This window comes from Ammodytes marinus (genome assembly GCF_949987685.1).
Source record: "Ammodytes marinus genome assembly, chromosome: 16".
Taxonomy (NCBI): domain Eukaryota; kingdom Metazoa; phylum Chordata; class Actinopteri; order Uranoscopiformes; family Ammodytidae; genus Ammodytes; species Ammodytes marinus.
Genome location: NC_137220.1, coordinates 18,385,788 through 18,408,458, shown reverse-complemented (window position 1 = coordinate 18,408,458; position 22,671 = coordinate 18,385,788). Strand labels below are relative to the sequence as shown.

At 38.9% G+C, this 22,671-nt stretch overlaps 1 protein-coding gene across 1 annotated transcript; it reads right to left on the bottom strand.

Annotated features, from left to right (window-relative positions):
* Positions 1–1,027: 1,027 nt before the first annotated feature.
* On the bottom strand, positions 1,028–16,792 carry gucy2ca (guanylate cyclase 2Ca; the record flags this gene model as incomplete). Its single annotated transcript, XM_080043428.1, has 27 exons — positions 1,028–1,223; positions 1,713–1,789; positions 1,902–1,996; positions 2,213–2,311; positions 2,434–2,608; positions 2,883–3,075; positions 4,019–4,177; positions 4,279–4,370; positions 4,509–4,597; positions 4,730–4,867; positions 4,948–5,080; positions 5,751–5,837; positions 6,784–6,888; positions 7,229–7,300; positions 7,411–7,476; positions 9,895–9,988; positions 10,166–10,247; positions 10,513–10,630; positions 10,710–10,795; positions 12,255–12,399; positions 12,500–12,611; positions 12,768–12,867; positions 13,915–14,033; positions 14,131–14,349; positions 14,433–14,500; positions 14,740–14,852; positions 16,594–16,792. The coding sequence occupies 27 exons, from the start codon at positions 16,790–16,792 to the stop codon at positions 1,028–1,030; spliced, it is 3,231 nt and encodes a 1,076-aa protein (XP_079899554.1).
* Between the last annotated feature and the right edge of the window lie 5,879 nt (positions 16,793–22,671).

The following is a 22,671-nucleotide window of genomic DNA, read 5'->3' as shown; positions in this document are numbered from 1 at the left end:
AAGACTATGTAGGTGACCTCTGATCCCAATTCTGGATATTTACATACCAAAATTTCACAGACAGCGCCTTCTGGTTCCGAGATATAACGATTGTGACAACCAACCCGTGTGACAAATTAATTACCCCGTTCTCCCCTACTGTTCGGATATTGTTTCCTTGTCTTTGCAGCAGAAAAGGCTATTTACATGGTAAATAATTTTTGGTAAACAACTTTCTCGATCAATGAGCTTTGTGCAAGCAACATCTAAACATTAATTAAGAACTGTTCTAAGGAAAGTCAATAAGAGTACATACAATATAATACCTCATTATTTGGTGTGGTTTCTCAAAAAGAGGACTCTCACACTAAAATCCATGTGGTAGCAGGAGACGAATGCTGCCCTGTATACAGATTACAAGTAGGCATGTGTCAGTTACACCCAAAACATTTCAACAACTTATTTTCATTATTGTGGAAGTTGAGAATGTCTGACTATCGCTCCCATGTAGAAGGATCCAAATAAACATTGTGGCAAACCTCAACTATCAAAAACAGAAAATGATGCCCAGATTCATACTGTTAAAAAGACATGTAGCCTATTGATGTAGAGTACAACACAGCTTCATGATCCCTGAATAATGTCAGTGTCAAAATGTCACATGATAAAAGAGGAGGGGCTTATTTAAAGCACCACTTCTTCCGCCACCACAACACATTGAGTGATAAATATATCAGCATCTGGGGGCGGATTTTTCCTTTTGAAAGAAAATTAGACTAATCTGATCTGGTAGGTGTTGAGGGCGAACACAGTCAATGGGGGAAGAGGGAACCCTGTGGCCGGCACATTCATAATCACATAAACACATACGTTTCACCTTGACACATGCCTGCTTGTTCCACTGCTGTTGTACTGTCACTCCACCCCCTGGGTGAACAGAGCTGTCCGAAGAAGCACAGCAGTGAGTATTCAGACACGTACAGGTTATGATGCACTTCTACAGTGTCTACCCCTTAGCCCATAGTGCACGGAAAGCTCCTCTGTATAATCACAGGTAGGTACTGGGGTCGTCGGTGACAGCCAGGTGGAAGTATTCTGGCGGGCTGTCCCCCTGCAGGCTGCTGTTGGTCTCCCTCTGACGGACTTTGGTGGACAGGGTCTTTTTAAAGCTCCTGTCTCCACGCTTCTCCAGCCGGGACACGATCATCTCCGCCAGGTCCTGCTGGAGCCGCTGGAAGTTCTCGCTGAGTAGTTTACATGGGGTTTATTTTAGGTTATGGATGCAATTGTGGGGAAATGCCAAACCCCAAATTAAAGAAATATACTACAAATGCAAATCCCTGACACACTTTTACAAATTTAGTTCAAGTTAAACAAAATGACCATAACACTTTAACACAAGGGTACATTGATTGACTGTTAGTTCATTCTTAGTTAAGGCTTAACCAAGCATTACTTATCTAAGCATAGTTTATGTTTAACCAAGCATCAACTAACTGTTAATAACTAAGCTAGTTAATGCTTAATACGTTTTAACTACGCATTTACTAACCATCAATATCAAGTAAATACGTTATTAACACTGGAATACAGATCAATTATTCATGTGTTTTTTCTTATTGCGCCATCAAATCCCCAAATCTTTACTAAGCTCACTATTGTGATATTTTAAGCTGTGCACAGTTTGCAGTAGCATATTAGTTGCATTATTTGGAGTAGAGAGTTTTACTCACGCTGTTGGAGGGGTTGACAGGTTGTATTTTCCTCCAGTCTCTCCTGTTAACCAGTATGTCATCTCTTTACCTTTACCCTGTGGGTCAGGTACACACACACTCAGGAAATAGTAATCATTGTTTGTACATTTCTCTGGAAATGGCTGGATAAATGAGGACTTTAACATTGTCAAAGAAAACCCAGCTCACCTTAAGGTATGTCTCTCCTCTCTTTTCATACTCAAACTTGCAGTCTGTCCTCTGCAGGATGTTGATGGTGGACTGGCTGACATGTATTCTCAAAGCTGGGAAGATAACATGAGAGAGTCAAACCCTCAGCTCTCCTAAACTCTGCAATATTGTGCCTGCATTAAAATGTGTGTGTGTGTGTGTGTGTGTGTGTGTGTGTGTGTGTGTGTGTGTGTGCGTGTGTGTGTGCATGTGTGTGTGCGTGTGTGTGTGTGCGTGTGTGTGTGTGTGTCTGTGTGTCTGTCTGTATGTCTGTCTGTGTTGTCTCTTACGCAAGCCTGTGGACTCCATTCGTGATGCAGTGTTCACCGTATCCCCGAAAAGACAGTAGCGAGGCATCTTGTTCCCCACCACCCCAGCTGCGCATGGTCCTACACACAAATACACACAAGCAGGCATTAATGTCTTGTGGCGTAAATTGCATAAATAGAAAATACATTATTTTTACCCTGCCATGTATCTCTTGGCAGCCACTTCATTGAATTTCTATTACCTGAATGCACACCAATACGAATCCACAGGGGAATGCCAGGCAGGTGCTGTAACTCAAAAGTCCCTAGAAACGCCAGGATGTCCAAAGCCATGTGGGCGATGTCCACTGCATGCCTGTCGCCGTTGCGATTGGGCAAACCTGATGCAACCATGTATGCATCTCCTATTGTCTCCACCTGAAAGAGAATAGAGGAGTAGCCTTAATAATGAAAAAATAACTGTATTCAATAAACTTTAAAAAAAACAAAGAAACTAATGAAATAATCAACCATATATACAAATCTACCAAACTTGTGTCTCCAAGTTTTAGATGAATGTTTCCTGTTAAGTCTGAATTTAAGTTCTAGCTCATTATATACAGTACGTAGGTCTTAATACATTAAATAACCCAAGAAATCCAGCTTGCCACCCTTTGACTGGTTCATAATTCCCACTGTCACACTCAAGTACCTTGTAGACATCATGGTTGTCCAGGATGCTGTCAAAGCTCTTGTAGATGTCGTTGAGCATGTCGACCACCTCCATTGGGGTACTGTAGTGGCAGAGGGTGGTGAATCCCACAATGTCACTGAAATATATTGTCACCTCCTCAAACAGTTCTGGTTCCACTCTGCCCGTCTCCTTCAGTGAGCGGACCACTGGGCTGAGGATAGACAAGGAGAGTGGGAAAAAATATTGATGTTAATTGATGGTTTTCCAAAAATATCTAAATTACCGACAGTTACTGTATATTCACCCTGAGCAACTTTGACAGACACATGTACAAATATAGCTTTGCCTGGAGCTGCAGGTCACTCATTGCTTCTAAATGGCAGGAAAGACAAAGGGGGGAAGGAAATTGAGGAAAGTCAATGTCTTCAATCACAATGTAAATAAATATACAATGTATATTTTTACCGTAAACTGGAAAGAATTCTAACCATGACCTTTCAGTAAAAGCCTCCTGCTTCCAGGATTTATGAAATGTAATTAATAAAGAATAGACAATAGAGAAAATGACAAATATCAGCAATAAAAACGCAAGGCTACACCAAATAATGTTCATCGTGGAAATGTGTAAGGAAATGGCTGCCTATTTAAACTTCCAGCAAATATGGAGCAACATTGACATTATTTTAAGACTGTATCTCAAGCAAACTTTGTCTCCACCAATTCCTGAGGGACATCATCTGATACGTTAGCTGCATGCTCCACTTTGTTTACCAGCTCGTTGATAACTTTGTCAGCAAATTGGAGCTGGGCAAGAAGCCTATGATGGGTTTATCAGTGATCTATCGCTGAAGACAGTTGCCTGCTCCTGCTGACATTATGCTGATTAAAGCAGGGTTTATTATTGGCCATAAAACCAAATCAAGAGATAGATAGATTCCTTTGTTGTCATTGCACAGAGTACAACAAAATTCAGTAGCAATCCTGACAGAATGCACGTAACAAACAGCAATTATAAACAGGATGCGGCTCAAGCTAAACCAATTTGTAATGCTGAATATACTGTATAAAGAAAGTGTAAGATGTATATATTTGATTTATAAATCATTAAGATAAGGTTAAGTTGCAATATCATAATATACACAGTATAAACTTACCCAGGAAGTAGCATAAAGTTGAGCTGATCAGCTCTGTCCCTCTCAGCTTTGTACAAAGAGGTTCTTTCCTCCACCAGATGCTCCAGAGTCCTGGAGTACATCTGCAGACGACGGATCAGGTTGTCCATGTATGTCTCACTGGCTTGGTTATGTAGGTTACTGTTTCAAAGACAATAATCTATAACTGTCGCTCTTTATATAATTTAATGAATAGTGTATTAAGTGAATTAGTGTTATGATGAGAGTTGGTGTTAACGTACCTGAAAATCTTACCCAGAGTTAACTCTATCTTTTTAAAATCTGGCCTCTTTTCCGGGTCTTCATCCCAGGAGTTTTTTATCAGCATGTACAGCTGTATATACACATGAGCACACACACAGACAGAGTGTGATAAAGAGGGAGAGAGTGCATGGCTGTATTTACCAAAGTCCAGGCAGCTTGACTTTATGAACATCAAATGTCCTCTGTTGTGTTTTGTGGATTATCTTACCTCGATATCCCTCTCTGATGCACCTTCAAAGTTGAGGTCAGGTCTGAAGGCGCTCATCCCACTGGGATACTGAACTCTGTAGATCTTTTCTGAGGGGTTTGGATGACATTGCAATAATCAAGGCGAGCAGCACATAAGAATGTTACTCAAGTCTGTGATCACTGTGTGGTTGAAAGTCTCCTGCATCAATATCCCCTCTCACTGTTAGTATCCAGGCCTACCTGCAGGATTAGAGCAGCACTGTGTATAGAACGGGGGCTGCCTCATTACGATCTCATGTGCAATGATGGCATAACTGTAGACGTCACCTTTCTGAGACACCCCATCTTTACGAAGATGCTCCGGGGCCCTCCACACGTCTGAGAGGAGAGGAGAGGAGTCCAGTCACTGGTATTCTTAGTGTTAACATCATCATCCTCAGTGTTGTTGAAATACTCACCTCTGCCTGGCTTTAGGATGGTGTGACAGCCAAAGTCAGTGATCTTGACCACCATGCGGTTGTCGACCACACAGTTGGTGGACTTGAGGCGACCATGGACCTGAATGTTACTGGAGTGGAGATATGACATACCCTGTAGAATATATAAAGCAGGAGGACAGTCATGAACAGAATGCTTAAAGATGGAGTCTGCTTATCTGGAGAATGCTTGTTATCAAATTCACTTTCTGTCAAAATCACAATCCGTTCACAGTGTGTGTGGAAAAAATCCAGTGTTGATACACAGCCTAGGGCATAGGGTATGTAAACCAAGAGGGCCTACCATAGCTAGCAACATGTCCGTTTTGGTTTACATACCCTTTGCTTACATACGTGTTTACACAGCCTAGGCTCTGGATGTTTTGTCAGCGCACACACACAGTATGGACAGGTAGCAGATCATGAGGAAATATTCACTGATTTTGACAAAAAGAGATTTTCACAACAAGCGTTTTCCAGAATCGTTTACTCCACCATTAATCCAGAATAGTTCTACAGTGTTGTTTTTGTCATATTATCCTACTCTCTGTGAGCATTATAATCATGTGTATTAGTTATATTAATTTCCATCATATCTCCTTGAAATGTACTATAAGTTAGGCTGAGAAATATAATACACTGAGAAAACAGATTTTTAAAGCACATAAAACAAAACTAGTCAGGCCTTTCATATTTTCCTATTTGGTCCTCCATAAAAATTAAAAAAATTAACAAACAGTAAAGTGTATGTAACAGAAAAACATGGTTAACAAAAAAGAAAGTACCTTTGCGATATCATACATGACTGATATCTTAAACTCCATGTCCATGAATGTTTCGTCAGGGTAGGAGATCCTGTCATTGAGGATGTACTGGGGAAAAGAACAGATAAAGAGATTTGTAGTTTATTATTTTTACTACTCTGCTCATATTCTGTACTCAGATAATAGAACTATAAAACACTTACTGCAACTAGTGTGTGAGTTTGTATATGTGATTATGTGCATCCGTCCACACGCTATTAGTGCTCTTTGAACCGTGTGTCCACGACATACCAACAGTTAAGTTATTGTGAGCAGTGGTGAAGTAAGGAGGTGACTGAGCTTTTGAGCTTTGTCATAAGAAAACATGTTTGTCTTTAATGAAGTCATGAATCATCAGATCAGCATTAAACCAAACATTTTCATTATCCTGTGACTATAAAATTCAGGATAAAAGCATTGATCAATTCAGATATTAATGAAGATAAAAAATAGGTTGAAAACAATAAAGATAGGAGAAAAAGCAGCAATTACTAAAAAAAATAATAAGTATGACCTATTCCAATGTCTGCCTTAAAGATGTAATCTGTCGCATTAACATCTAGTTTATTGTCTTTTGAGTTCCTATCGATCAAATAGTGAGTTAAAACAATGGTGATTGAGCATATGATTGATTGATTCTTTTTAATGACCATACAGCCAGGCTGGTGGAATTTGTTATCAGTACAGCTTGGTACAGGTTCCAACTTACAAAACATGACCCACTGATGAATATGACCCAACTGTTGTAGTGATTCAGACTCTGTCTGCACTTCTCATAACTTCTGGGTCAAAAAGTTGGATCAGAACACACAGAGAAAGCATTCTGTAGGAGGTAGGATCTGCCAATATACTGACTTCATACAGTCAATAATGTTCGGTTTTGAAAGAAACTCTGACCCAGAAGTGCCTGCAACTACATTTACGGCCACTAGGAAATGCCTGATAAAATACAGCCATGGATGAGGAAAACTGGCCAAGCAGGATCAGACATGAAGGTAAGGGGCAAGAGTCTTACCCTGAGGGAGCCCCTCTGACAGAGCTCAAACACTCCAAACACTCCATACTCAAACTTCACCGTGCCATAGAACTTGGTCAGGTTGTAGTAATCGATTCTCAGCAGCTGAAACATGAAGACATGGAGGAGAGGAGGATGTGAAAGGAGGTTGGACAGCAAAGGTTAAAAAAATCTACACTCGTTTCCTGCTATGACGTCACAAATGACCAATGTCTCTTATCTGAAACTAGTGACATGGATGTTTTAAAAATATTTGTCGCTTATATAATACAAAACACAAAATCTAATATATTGGCAGGGAATAATACTATCTTAATGTGCTATATCCTGTGTACCAGAAATAACTTTCATGACCTGACGGAAATTTGCCACTGACGGAAAGTAAGTAATATAAACATTTCTTACATAACATTTTATACATAACTCTGCCCCACGGGTTACTTACAGTGTTGAGCTCAATCCTCTGGGCCTCTGTGAAGTCTCCGTCCATTTGATTCAGCTCTTTCAAGATTACTGGCTGAAGAACACATGGAAAATAAGATCACTGAGTGAATATACATGATCATTCTTTGCTTATTGTTCTTTTTATGACTAAATGTTGATTTAAAAAGCTTTGAATGTTGTTACCTTCTTGTCATAGCGGCCTCTGTGACGGAAAAATGTGCTGTCCTTCCTCTTCCTATCGTCATCAATCTGTCACATGTACACACAAGCATAAAGAAACACACTCTTATCTGATTCCATGTCCGTATCTAACTGGATGTGATCTCATCATATTTCAAGTACACAACATGCAAAATAAGCTATTGAACTAAAATGTCCTGATGCCAGACAAATGTAATCCATAAACTTATGAATGTTCAATAAACTGACAGCAGACTGGAGCTCAATCAGGGCTGTACGCTTATTTTTTTAGGTGGTAGCACTGGTGCTAGCAAGCAAAAAAATTCAGTAGCACAAAAATAAATTTGGTAGCACACAAAGTATGATCAAAAACTTGCATAACCTTAACCCTTGCATTTCGCTCTAATTACCTTTGAGCATGTCATCTTGGTCTCATTTGAGATTCTCAATTAATATTATATCCTAGTGTGTTCAGTAATAATTATGGAAAAATGAATAGGGGTGCACTGATAGAATAAAAAAAGAATCTAACCTGCCAATTGCAATTTTTTTGCTGATTCAGAATTATTATTATTATAATGTCCTTCTGTTAATTAAAACCAAACTTTAAAACATTAAACATAGCCTATTAAATAAATAAGTATACATATTGGTACAATTTAGGATAAATTAAATAGGTTGTTGTGAATGTGTTGGGAGTAGCTTTTCAGTGGCCTATTTAAAACTTTGTTTAAATAGACTAGGCTACTGATGACTGCTCGCTGCAGCTGAATGAGTTGCCTTTCAAGCTAGAAAAAAGCGCTAACTTCCTGTTCTTACCGGCTTCAAAATAAAAGTCAACTCACGTTTGGCTAGTAACAGGCTTTTAATGTGAAGGCGCACAGGAAATGTTCTGTTTGTACACGCGCTAACTTAACTGCGGTAATGTGCCGTCTCCTTCCGGTAATTGCCGTAGGTGAAGTTCAGATCCCGAGGACACATATCTTTCACCAGCCAAAGTGGAGGGTGGACTCAACTTACTTTCCTAAGACTCATTTACCCGCAGTGTTAATGTAGAGCCCTCTAAGCAGTGTTGTGCAGCACTCCTCTGTGTTTCAAAGACAGCCTCTCCTCATTAGCAAGCTGTCGCAGGAGTGCGAATGGATTTGTATTCATCATCGCACGTGATCAATTTCAGTAGCAAATGCGATCAAAACTGTCGCACTGTACAGCCCTGAGCTCAATACTCTTTTTCTTTACATCATTTCATTGTCCGATTCATCAAATCAGGTAATAATTTCACATCTTAATTTGACGTTCTTATCACACATAATTCCTAGCCTGGTGCTACCAGACCATCGTACTTCATTTCATTTGTACAGAAGGTCTGGAAGTGCTGTAATTGGCAAACGTTCACTCACTTGGAGGCGGGTGTCTGTTGAAGTTTAAAACTATTGGACCTGCCCAGTGCCACTCTGGATTAGCCAACCAATCGCATCACGTTTGGTCAGACGTATGTCATGACTTCACTACATATTGTAGTGTATGGATCTACCGTACCCGGCAACGGTAACTCGCTAGAGCCTAACGTTTAGTTATTTGGATGAGAAAGGTTGTAGGCGTCCATACTTTCCCGAGCAGATGCACTGGAACACAGACAGGTCGGAACTTGGAACTACCAAGTCGTAAATCTCCGATTTCCGAGTATAAAGGAACGCAGCATTCAACTGAAACTGGAGCGCGACTTCGACGTCATCGTTCTCAGCCACTCGCTCTGTTCGCTGATTGGACCGGCAGAAATCTGCCTGAGCAGGAACCCATGAATACACCGCACACCCAGACTGACTACTGAAGTGAAATGAAAATTGAGCGGAAGTAGGTAGGCGGGCGGAGCCAGGCTACATAATTCCATGTGTCAGTGTCTCATTTCACGTTATTTCTGATTCAATGCTGTCTCGTCTCACATATCATGCTCCACTTGTTACATTTTGTCTTGTCTCTGTAGCTGCTTCTTTATAAGACTTCAGTGAAAAGTTTAGATTTATCATCTTAACACAGGTGTCGACAAACCATGGCACATGGTGTGCATGCACAAAGCCGTTTTAAGTGGCAGGCTATGTGAGAAAGCGTCCATGCTGGATAAATGTAACTGCGTTGCTAAATGCTAAATTAGCCTAAAACAGATCAAGCCGGCCAGATGAATTAAAGTTAACTTGATCGCATGTCATCTGCATTTACCAAAATGGTACTCAATTCCTGCAGAGAGGTCCTCGAGTAACTAGTAACCAACCGGAAAAGACCACAATGCCGCAACATGGTGAGTAGAACTAGCAGGCCTCTTCAGCATGGTTGAACACTGGATTGTAGTTCAGGTATCAGGCATACATTTAAAATAAATTACATGTGTGCAGCTGGCACACCTTCCTATTTTTGACGAACCTCATAACAAAAGAGTTGCAAACCCCTTATATAACATGTAGGAAACAGGTGATTGATAGGGCTGTTTACCTTCAAAGAGACTTCCTTCTCATCCAGCGGACCAATCAGATGTGAGTTGATGTGAGACCACTTCTTCTGCATTAGACGCTCTTTCCTGTTCTGCCTAACATTGTCCATGCACACATACAGAGGATACACATAATGAACACAGGTGCTATTTATCTGAGACACTGACCAAATGTATACAGAGGAAGTGTTGGTCGACTGTTGTACCATCTCAAATTGAGTTGACAGCTGTTATAACTGTACCAGCAGCACATGTGAAATGTAATGTTCATACCTGTAGAAGATGAGAGCGACGACTGTTACCACGACAACACTGAGACTCAGAACGATCAAAATCACATCCTGCGTACTTATACCTGTAAGCAAACACACAAACAGTGGCATTGACAAAAAAGCATGTAGTCTTACCCAGAATGTACTAATATTTCTAATTAAAACACATCTTCAGACTTTAATTGTGTGTTTTTGTGCTCTGTATGCCAAACCTGTGGACTCTCAGACACTCACACAAACAACAACCTAGAATTAGAGTCATAGAACAGACAGAAACTGTGGTGTATGTGGTTCCATGAATCACCACATCACTGGCCACACAATCTCTTCACCATCCAAGTGTATTACCATCTGTATTTTCTGGCCCTTGAAGAGGCAGGCGTCCTCCTTCCCAGGGCAGGGCAGGGTCTGTTTCTATCGCTATAGTTTCATTTCGCGACGTGTCAAACACTAACAGTGTTTCGTACTGTAGAGGGATGTAGGCAAAGTATTATAACACATTTTCACATTGATTGTGCTAACTGCTGAATGGACAGTAGTCTCACCTTTCCAGTGGCAGTTGATGTGTAAATAACAGAGAAGTTAACATCTCTGTCTCCATACTCATCAAGCTCATAGTGTCCTGCCATACCTGCTTGAGGTAAACACGCACACACACACACAAACACACACACACACACACACGCAGAGGCACAGATACAACAAAGAAAGTTTTTTTAATTTCCTGGAAATCGAACAATAACAATAATAAAAAATAACAATAAAAAAAAAGAGTAAAGAACCTGCAAACATGAGTGGCCTTTCAAGTTTTTGTACAGGACTTGTAAATTATGTTTGGTAACACTTTACAAAAAGGGTACATTAATTAACTGTTAGTTAATGCTAAGTTAATGCTATCAATGGTCAGTTAATGGGTAGTTAATGCTTATCAACCATTAAGTAATTGTTAATGCTTAGTTATTAACGGTGAGTTAATACTTCATTAAATAATGCTTAGTTAAGCATAAACTAGGCATAACTACGGTGGCCCTGAGAGCTCACGGCACTGCAACATCAGAAAACACATGCAAGAAGACAAAACGCAAGCAAATTAAGAAAACATCTTCATCAATTTGACAACACATGCGCAGCATTTAGAAAACGTGCAGCAAAGACCACAACACAACACATTACAAAAACGTGCAGCAAAGTTCACAACAAAACACATTAGAAAAACGCGCAACCAAGTTCACAACAAAACGCATTAGAAAAACTCTGCAAATAGGCCGAAACACAACGGAAGTGCTTCCGTAAGTGTTTCCAGGGGACACTTAAAAGTGATGCACATGTCGTACCGCAGATCACTTCAATAGGCTAATATCTGGATCATGCGATCACAATGTTAAAATAAATCAAAAACACTTACTTTTTATGTCATTTTCCAACACCACTGACTGAAATCCGAAATCCGGTGCTTGCAACAAGCCTGTCTGGACGTGTGCATCACTTTTAAGTGTCCACTGGAAACACTTACAGAAGCACTTCTGTTGTGTTTCAGCCTATTTGCAGCATTTTTCTAATGTGTTTTGTTGTGAACTTTGCTGCACGTTTTTCTATGTGTTTTGTTGTGAACTTTGCTGCGCGTTTTCTAAATGCTGTGCATGTGTTGTCAAATTGATGAAGATGTTTTCTTAATTTGCTTGTGTTTTGTCTTCTTGCATGTGTTTTCTGATGTTGCAGTGCTGTGAGCTCTCAGGGCCACCGTACATAACAGTTACTGAATGCTTAGTTTATGTTTATTAGGCATGTATTACCAGTTATGTAAAGATTAGTAAATGCTTATTAAGCCTTAATTAAGTATTAACTAACAGTTAATTAATGTACCCTTATTGTAAAGTGTTACCTTATTTTTATATAAAGAAGAAAAAAGAAAGAGCTTACATGAATGATTTAGTCAGAAAGATTCAAAACATTCCTAAATAGTAACTACAGGCGGACCTGCGATTTACACTATTTTCGTTACTAATAGACTTATTGTTAGGGAGGTTTTATTTTTTTAATTGTGCTTCCAATTGTGTTGCCAACCTTAAGTTGTCACTGAGCATACGCACCGTAAAAGGACACATTTCCAAACGGGTTCTCACTCAGGGGCACATCATAGGATCTCTTGCTTCGTTGCTTACTGAGTATCCTATCTCTGAGCACTTTGCCGAACAGCAGAGCCCCATCATGATACCCAGCCACATAGTCATTTATCTGCGCATTAGATACATGAAAGTTTAAAAAAAAAATCAAAGAGTAAAACTGTAGAAGTGCTGTTTCTTAACATAGTCTTGTTCGGGAGTTTGCTGCTCACCGTGTTGTTGTCTGTTGAGTTTTTTCCATAGTTATAGGTCCTCTGTGGCAGAGTGATCACCAGTACATCCTTCATAGCCTCACTGGATGTTGTGTTGATGTAATACTCATGGCTGGAGGAGGGTAAAGGGTGTCACTGTGAACAGCTTTACATTATCACACTCAAAATGTCTTCTTACTTCTCATTTTACACTGAAAAAAGTCATTATGCATCATGGTTACAGTCATTATGTCTATCTGCAAAATGGTAAGATCATAGACAAACTTACTTGTAAATATCGAGGAGAATGAACAGGATGTCCTCGTGAATCTGGCCCGCATTTTCTTTTATTGAAACGATGTCATCAATACTCCCACATAGGATGAAAACTGAAATAAAAAAATGGTTTTAGCTACTGTACATTAGCACAACTCATTTCAAGCACTGATTACAGTATATGCATGTTACTATAGCATAACTCTTGTACAGATTTATTTGCAGTACTTAAGCAAGCATGTTCTTTATATTAAAAAACCATCAACAAACTACACATTAGTGTTTCTGTGCATATTTCACAACAAAAAGTGGTTATGTAGTGGCTGTGAAGGAAGTTCTGTTAACGTTGGAGGTCAACTCAGGTGGAAGAATATTTCAGGAGACTTGGATGAATTATGAAGTGATATTTATTACAGACTTGGCCAAGGAGAACCGGACTGCAACTCTCGTGACTTGCACTTCAATTCTGACAAACTCATGCTTAGAGCTGTGTCTTAACCTCGCGCTATCTCTATCACCTCCCCGATTAACTTGTTTTACTAAGATAGAGATAATGAGAATAGAGACAAATAACAAATAAACTTGGATTTTTTGACAGAGTCAGTTGACCTAGACTTGATTAGGTAGATGAGTTAATGGAACAAATTGTCGAAACATTTCACTCCATAGCCACACATATCAACATCATGGTGGCGCTTAAGGAAAAGTCTGTGGATTACCAAAGGCAGTTAGATTAATCCTTTCAGAACCAGGAATGCTAAAATGTCAGTGTAGTTGTTGAAATGTTTAAGAGTGGACCGAAGTATTTGACTGATAAATACACCAACAGACCAACATTGCCACTTCTAGAGCTATACCACTAACATGATTAAAAAAAATGAATAGCCTACTTCAGTAATGCTTTCCAAATAATTTGAACATTCCCTGATACACACTCCCGACCCTCTCAATAATTTTACATTCAGATTTTTTTTTTCACTCCATGCTCAAAAATGCTGTGGGTGCTGTGGGCACTTTAGTAAATGATTTTATCATTTACTAAAGTGCATTTTAGATTTTTTTTTCAGGTCAAAACAATTTGTTTGGTCAAGCTTTGTCCGAGGAATAACTCAAACCAGAAAGAACTGCTTATAGGGGCATTGAGATGTAACTATACCCACTGTTGCTGTATCTTTTTTCACTCGATAAGGCTTTATACAGCTCTTCCTCCCTGCGCAGCATCTCTCTGCTTGTATTTCTGGCAAAGTTAGCAGAGGCTGCTTCCAATCCGTTGATGTACCTGTAGCAAAAGCAAGGAATAAAAAAACAAAGAAGTGAAACAGGCTGAAGTGCTGAATCTTGCGCTTTACACAATGGTTTCTCTGGAATTGTCTCACCAGAAGCAGTCCTCAGATATGTTGATGGTCTTCTTATATACATAGACCTTCTCCCAAGAATCCTTAAAAGGTAATGTGTCTTTTGTGAAGTGGAACAAGAAGTCGGAGATCTTGCGTGCTGGAGGTAGAATTCGAGTCAGTTTGGGCTTATAGTCACAGGAGAGGCCGAAGCTCCCGGCAGAGATGATGGGAATGCTCAGGCTCAGGCCAATTTCATCACTGAGGAAGAGAAGGGGTGAAAGTCCAAAATCAGTCAGCTTTTTAGTGGCATTTAATTAAGAGAGGATCGGAGCCATACTCACTCCACTAACTGGTAAGTGGCATAAGTGCAGGAAGGCCCCAGCATGACGCATCCAACATCACCGTCATTCTGCAGAAAGATATATAGTTTATGTAGTTATGCAGTCATCACAACCGTATTATATGTGAGAATCAAGAATTCCCAGAGGAATACAGAGGTTAGCAAAAAACACGGCACAAGAAATTCAGGTTGTGGTTTTTCACTCTTGTGTCAAAAGCTTCAGGTAGGCTACTTAAGTGGTGTAATGTGTCCAATAAAAGAAAAACTTAAAACCCTCTTTAGACATCACAAATTTTGAATACACTCACATGCAGCCTCTTGAGTATTGCCACTCCCTCACAGGTGCTGCTCCCACAGCCCTGCCGGTTGTACACGGTGGTGTTGAACCCGTTGAAGTTGGCCGTCAAACTGTAATTTAAATCTTGTGTCATGGAAAGAAGATTAGAGTAATTAATAGGCCTATCAAAAATGAAACTATTTGGGCTGTGAAGATAAGATTGGAATGACTTTATTGCCCACTGGTGCAGATGTAGCCTTTGATTTCTTGGACATTGAATTTCTAAAGCTTGATTTAAAGTAGTCACAGAAAAAATATCAAATATTAAAAAGAATAGCATTCGGAATTAAGATGACTATAAAAAGTACAGTGTATGGTTGGATTGTTGTTTTGAAACCACTGTTTATGTTGTGTTTAGCTGTGTTTAGCTTTTTATTGTAGTATAAATAACATACATTTGAATATATCAATACCAGAGCGTATCAGAGTTCTCCAGTTTAATATTCTATCAACTCACATTAGTGACTCATAAAGCTATTGTGTTTGGCTCAAATCTGACCTATATTTAAGTATATTTAACAAACTAATACTGATATGTTGTGGATTTTGTCTTCTCCTTCGTAACATATGTAACTCAACCGAATGGTATAGAGATGAATCAGTCTGGTAAAGTTAACACATCACAGATGTATCACTAAAATCTATTTAGTGTTGTTTACTTTACCTTTTTTAACTATATTTTATCCACAACACCGGATTCCACTTTCCTTTCCACTGGAATATGACTTTTTAAAAAAAACTTCCCATTTGATGCCCTTTACATCTGGGGAACATTTAGCCCGGTAACATTGGGATGACCCCGATCAATACTTTGGTCTTATTTGTGGATTCTGCCAATAACAGCTTCAAAACGTTCAAGTTTAACTATCCATGTATTTTAAGCTAGCAAGCCAGCCACCAATATGTGAAAGAATCTCTCATGGTTTTTTCAGATTTAGTTAAGTGTGTAGGTCAGAACTTATTTCAGTTTAGTAAATTTGTTTAATCAGAAGCTTTTCTATCTCTTGAGGGAGACTTATTTGAAATGCATCTGATATGATTTATCTTTCTGCATCTGCCACAAAACCAACCACTACACATACAGTAAATATTCCCAGAACTTTCCTCTTTGAACCTTCAGTGTCGGGTATGGAACCAAACCTCAATATTTTTTGGTACCAACAACAATATGCCCATAGTATAAAAAATGTCAAGTATTGACATTGAATGGTCTAGTCAGTGTTTGATCTTTGATCAAAAGTTATAGGTTTAAATCACAATATTTCTTCTTTAATATTGTTTTATTTAGCTATATTGATAAAATGAAATTAATAATGAATTTAAAAGCCTAATCATTTGGTGAATTCATTTAAAAAGCTTATTTTACTATTCTATTCTAAAAGATTCACCCAGCACAGAAGATAAAAGATAAGCAAAATTATCTTCCATAAACAGGTATAAAGGAAATCTTGTTTTGGTTCTGATTATTATTTATCATTCCCATATTTTATGCTAAACTTCTTTTTATTCCACAGTAATTTGATGTAGAGAAACTGGTGTCAACATTCATAAACAGCCATTTTGATTTGTTCAAGAATGTTTTCATGAAGCTACTTTAAAATACCTCTAATGATGTCCATCGATGTCACTTAATGAAAATGTACATTGGCTTGTGACAGCCAGGATTGCTTCTTAAGTTCTCTGACTTTACTTTTAAATTATGTTACATCAAGTGTTTGTCTTTTTTATTGTCTTTATTGGCAACTAAACTTGTAATTTGTTCTTAGATTGAATCAAACTATTACATGTGAAGTCAATTAGGCCTTTTAAGGAAATCTGTCCATACCGTGTTTAATGTTCTCCTTCCAGTCCTCTTTTATAGCTCGTTCCACAGCCGTCTGCACAAACTCATAATTGCTGTCCTCAAACAGAACCACATTCATGGCGTATGTACGATTCGATGACAAACAGTCGTCCAGCATTTTGTTGGCAGCCACCAGCATTATCAACACTCCAAGGTAGGGTAAACTGTGTGAGCTGAACATCTTGACCATCGGGATTTTCCTTCTCCCTCAGAACTTTGTGCCTTTTCCAGTTTCTACATATCAAAAATTAAATATAATGCTGAAGGCGGGTTTTTACATTTGTCCCCCTAACAGATCCTCTCCATTGACGACATAAGTCCAAACAACAGAAGTGTACAGGCTCCTCAGTGACTAAGCAGAAATCACGCCTTAACTTGATAAACCTTCAAGCATCCAGATAAGAGAAGAAAAATAAACCTTTGTCTGAGATCTTGTACCCAACCACTTTTTGTAGATGCGTTTTTCGATTGAAGGCAAGAAACGCAGTCCTCACACCTGTTGTTCCTCTGTTGAAAGTCTTGGACCAATAATCCTCCACCTTGGTACAATCTGGTCTACCTGTCCTTCTTATGTTAATGAACAACTGTTAGGTGACAGTAGGTGCACCAGTCAGAGGGAGGGCCCACCAGGAAAGACTCCCACAGTCCATCTATACTGACTCAAATCTTACTGGAACATAATTCACCCTGTTTGTAAAAATTAGGTTTTGGCATTACATTTCCTTTCTGATTAACAACACAGATCATACCCAACATTTGAAGTAACCAGACTGCCCACAGTAGCCTGAAGTCAGTGTAAGAATAAAACACCATTATTTTTGCCAGCTGTTCAAAAGCAGATTGTTGTCATGAGCTGTTGGTTGGCCACAAAAGAAAAAGATTTTTTGGAGACAGTGGAATTGGTCAAATATTTGACTTTTTTACACAAACTGTTTTGTTCCGTATACTTTTGTTTTGAGCAGAGGTGGGGGAAAGCTTGCACAGTGAGAGGGGCAAAGGTCAGTGGAGGTAATAAAAGTGAAGGCTTGTGTGGAGCTGATAAATATTGTCTGCAGTAAAAGCAGGGCGGATTAAGCCTATAAAAATCTGCTCATAAACCAGTGTCACCTCTTTTGGAGGAAACCAATTTTAGTCCTATTCATTTTGTATACTTATTCGTTATTGTGCAACAGAGCCACAATAGTTGCAGATAAATGCATCAAAATATTTCTGACATCTTTATATCAAGTAAGTAATCAATTGAAAAGTTAAAACTCTATGTATCCGTAAATGTACATGCATGCTAATAATGTCATTACTACCTGATGAAGTCAGTATTTCAATGGTCACAATTATGAGTTTGTAGTGGCAGCATTAATGTGTCAGTCGAATGATAATATTCTTGTCAACAGTTCTCCTAAATGATCAGGTGGTATTCTATATGTTTAGTACATAGGGGAGAGTGGGGGAAGCTGTGCCACTTTTTATTCAAAGTCACTTTAAAGTGAGTCCTTGACAGTTATGTCTATTGGATAATTATCATGACGCAGCAGTTTAGGGCTGACATTGTGCTAACTGTATAGACTCAAAGTGTAGCATACTATAGCACTAAAACATGTGTCAAATGTTTTCAAACGTGTCTATAATTGTTTAGACACAATAATCAAAAAACCTTGATCATGGACATTTTACTTTGAAAGGCAAAAAAACAGTTTTTCGAGCTTAAATGTGCTTATATCTTATTCCATGTGTCTCCCTTCTTTACAGGATGAGTCAAATGGATGGCTCTTCTTTAATATGTGGTCACATTTCCAATTTCTAGGAAACAAGGAGTGGCACTACTTCCCCACTGGCACAACTCAACCCACTCTTCCCTACAACAAATCTCCTGAAAAGATCAAAAAACAATTATGAATTGATCCTACTAACTAGTCTGTGTAGTCAAAGCTTGACAAAACGTATTCCCCTGGACTATTAAGCCTGTTCTTATCAAAAAATGTATTAAAAACTAATATGTGCGTTATACCATTGAACTTTGGGACATGTTCATTAAAAAGTCATATAAATTGGCACCGAAGTGAATTTTAAATAAATTCCACATGCACCATCCTGCTGCTATAATATTACTAAGACCAATCAGTGTCTGAAAATGCTCCTCAACAAATTCACTATTTACTACAATTAGATAAATCGACAAATTGTTGCAGCCGTACGAACAGTTCTGGAAAAGACACGTTTACTGAGGCGTCAGTGCAGCAGCCTACATTATAGTTCAAAGTTGCATCAAAGTGCTTTTCAATGCTGAAAAATGTCCTGCTGTTATTGTGGTGCACAAGATGTCACCTGCTTATTACCTCAAAATCTGTATGCCCTATTAAAAAAATCATGCATCTCAATGTATGCAGATGACTCAACTGTATATCTAGAAACAAATATCTGTGTTTTAAAGACCAAATTATGGAAAGAGTAATTTTCAGTGGTAGACAGGGTCAGAAGTGATTTAAATAAAACTTGTTTAAATAAATCTAAAACAACCAGTTTAGTTGTTGGAACCATTTTTTATAACAAGGTTAATGTTCTTTTACAGTCTTTTTTATTTTGATCTGTTGTTTTATCATTAATCCATCATCTTCATACATCTCCTGGAAACACACTATGGCCAGTCCTAAATCTTGCTCGGTTCAGACTCTTTTATAACACCATGATTGAATAGTCTTTCTCACACTGTTTTATGCTTCCCTGCTGATGAAAATAATTAAAATGATGCCACCAATCATATTTACAAGACATTTATGTAAGTGAATTTAAACAGCTTGTTTTCTGTAGAATGACACATATGTCAGAAACATTTATAATTTCTCCAAAACTGTGTACAGGTGTGCAATTTCATTTCCTTTAATTAACTTACGATTAAAAGATAAAGACATAAATGCGCCTTGTGATTCTAACACACTGAGCGCACAATGTTTATACATGTTTGGGATCATGTTCAACATCTCCAACCTTTCCAGAACAGGGCATCAACTCTCAGCTTCCTGCCACCTAAGCAGGTCGTAAACGTCCTAAACAAACATACACATATGACGTTGTAATAGCAACGTTGGCTTGGGGCACACAGCCATTTAGTCTTATTACAGTTCCATGTGAAGAGGCTTTCCGTCTCAACACACTTAGGCATTTTATCAGGAAGAGCAAATGGAAATGTGTTAAAAGGAACACGACTCCTTGTTTTATTGTTTCATGATGCCTTTTTAATAGCAACTGAACACTATTAACAGCGGCTGTTATTGTTAGTCCATGAAAAAGGGTCTACCTAAGCATCCGCATGAAGGTAGATAAAAAGGCTGTTTTAATGGAGGTCTTCAACTGGAATCACAGAGCCACACACACACACACACACACACACACATATGCGTAGGCCTATATCAAAGGAGAGGGCTGAGGTAAGAAGTATATATTTTAAAGCATAACCCCTAATCTTTGAGAGAATATCTTGTCTGATGTAGATTATTTTATGGATTTGACACAGTGTCTAACTTCCTCTACCCCAAAACAACTCAGAGACAAGTATAGTTCAAACCCAGGAGATCTGTACTTCAAAGACCAGCAGGTTTACACAGAAACATGTACAGCAGCCTTAATTGCAGAGAAAAGTATATAAAATGATGCAAAACATAGGGGAGGACGGGGGAATGTGGGGCATCGGGTAATGTGAGACACCGCCTGTATCTAGGACACGCAACACAATTTTGGTCATGTGAGATATATGTTTTCAAGACCCTCTCATTTCACGTTGGCCATGAAAGAGAGGACCTCATGGTGATGTTGTAAGCATGTTTTTTTTCACAAAAATGTATTTTTTGCATGTAAAAGTAAATGTTCTTGCTGTCAACTCAATCGATTGTTGTGCCTAATCAAATTGATTCAGGTAGAAAAACTTCTATCACACATGTTGATAATAATAATAATAGATAGGTTTTATATAGTGCTTTATTGCCTAGGCACTCAAAGACGGTTTACAGGGTTCCTGGTTCAATTCGTTCACACACAGTCATACCGGTGGTGGTAAACTACGAGAGTAGCCACAGCTGCCCTGGGGCAGACTGACGGAAGCGTGGCTGCCATTCAGCGCCAACGGCCCCTCCGACCACCACCTCAAACGTACAGCAATCATACACATTCACACAAGGCAAGGTGGGTGAAGTGTCTTGCCCAAGGACACAACAACCATGACACAGGTGGCCGGGCGGGGATCGAACCGCCAACCCTTGGATCGTTGGCCAACCCGCATAACCACCTGAGCCACAGTCGCCCCCGATGAACTACCAACACTGAAGATTAGCCTGAATTGCTGAGAGGTAGTTTTTTCTCAAATTGTTGCAGTGGGGTAAAGTGAGACAGTGTCTGTGCCCTCTTTTAATGAATCCATTATATTTGAGGTAGCAAGGAGACTAGTTTGAAAAGACAAAAGACAATGTGGGCTGCAGGTGGGGGTTGATGGTTTAAGGGGTGTAAGCAAGGGCATGGTTTGGCACGTGTGTATGTGGGGGACAGGAGAGTGACCTTTAACATCAATAGACACTACGAAATATGTCTTTATTCAATGAATGATCCCAATAAAACAAATGCAGAAAAAAAGACTCAAAAGATGGAAAATGACAGCTGGGTCTAGTCCTGTTCTGAGTCCCAGACTGTTCTGGTTATGATTGTCCTTTGCTCTGACCCCCAGACACTAGCTGGCTCTAAGGGTCCTGTGTTCTGACCCCCAGACTGTGTTTTAATCTGACTGGTTCCATCTGTCATTTGATTGTTAATTATTGAATTTGAATTATATGTTGTATTTGATCAGAGTTACTTTCAAGTGTTTAGAAAAATGTTTTGCTTAATTTACCAAACCCCATGATTCTGTTACTAGTCCAACATTAGTTTTGGAATATTTGATTTTCAAGCTAGCTGTCAGGATTCTAACTGTTACAATTTGTGTTGTTATGGTAGTTTCAGAGTGGAAAAAGCATGTGGTTCAGTTTTCCCCCTTGATTTTTCTGGTCTGTCTCAATTTACCCCACAGCTGGGGTAAAGTGAGACACATGACAACTTTTTTTTAAACAATCATATTTTCACTGCCCTTTGTCTTGAATAAATTCTGCTAATGCCCATTTCTAGGAAACATCCAGAATTAATGGGAAAAGTGTAAATTTGAGTGATGAATCATTTTAGCTCACTTAGAGGGGAGCAAATGTAAAAAGTGTCTCAGATTACCCCGTTCTCCCCTATAGAACCTAGAATGTTTTTTGCCATAAAACAGTGCCGTGGTACATGTGAAACATTAAAACCAGTGTATACAGAATCTTAACAAATGTATCTTTAAATTTTTTTCACAGTCTGCGTCCCAAAAATAGTGCCCATAAAGCACGCTTTATATTTTTGCATGGATGTTGCTAAAAACTACAGTTTAAGAAATTACTGACTGAAATGACTATTTATGACCTGTTTTTTGATTGATCACGAACCAATTAGCTCAAGAATAGATTGGAGAACTCAGAGAATCAAGAGAGACTGACTGACTGTGTTGGTCTTATCATGGGATTATTTAGCAATAACAAAAAAAAAGAGGCGGGGAGCCATCCTTACCCCTTGAAGAAAGGTTAAAGTTTTAAGAACCTGTCTGATTGGAGGAAACATGGGTATTGAGGTCAAACTCAGATAAAGAATGCATGTTCATCATTTCAGAAGCTAATGATTAGTCTGTTTATGATTCATTGGTAATTGCCCTTTTCTGCCTCCTTCCTTATACAATATAGTCATATAAATTGGCAGCTTACTAATAAATCAGGCACATAAATAATTGACTAACCTCTATGACATCAAATTGTTTTGCTTCCGCCACACTCAATGGATCTTTTCGACATGATACTCAAAAGGTCTGTCACCGATGTCAAAACCGACCCAGACAGATACATACCACTTATCCATTTACTGACCAAACTATTCTGCTTTGTCTTCTGACATTACCACTTATATTGAACCTCCGGCCCATGCAGTGGTGATTTATGATTGCTGTGAAATGTGGAAAAGATAACA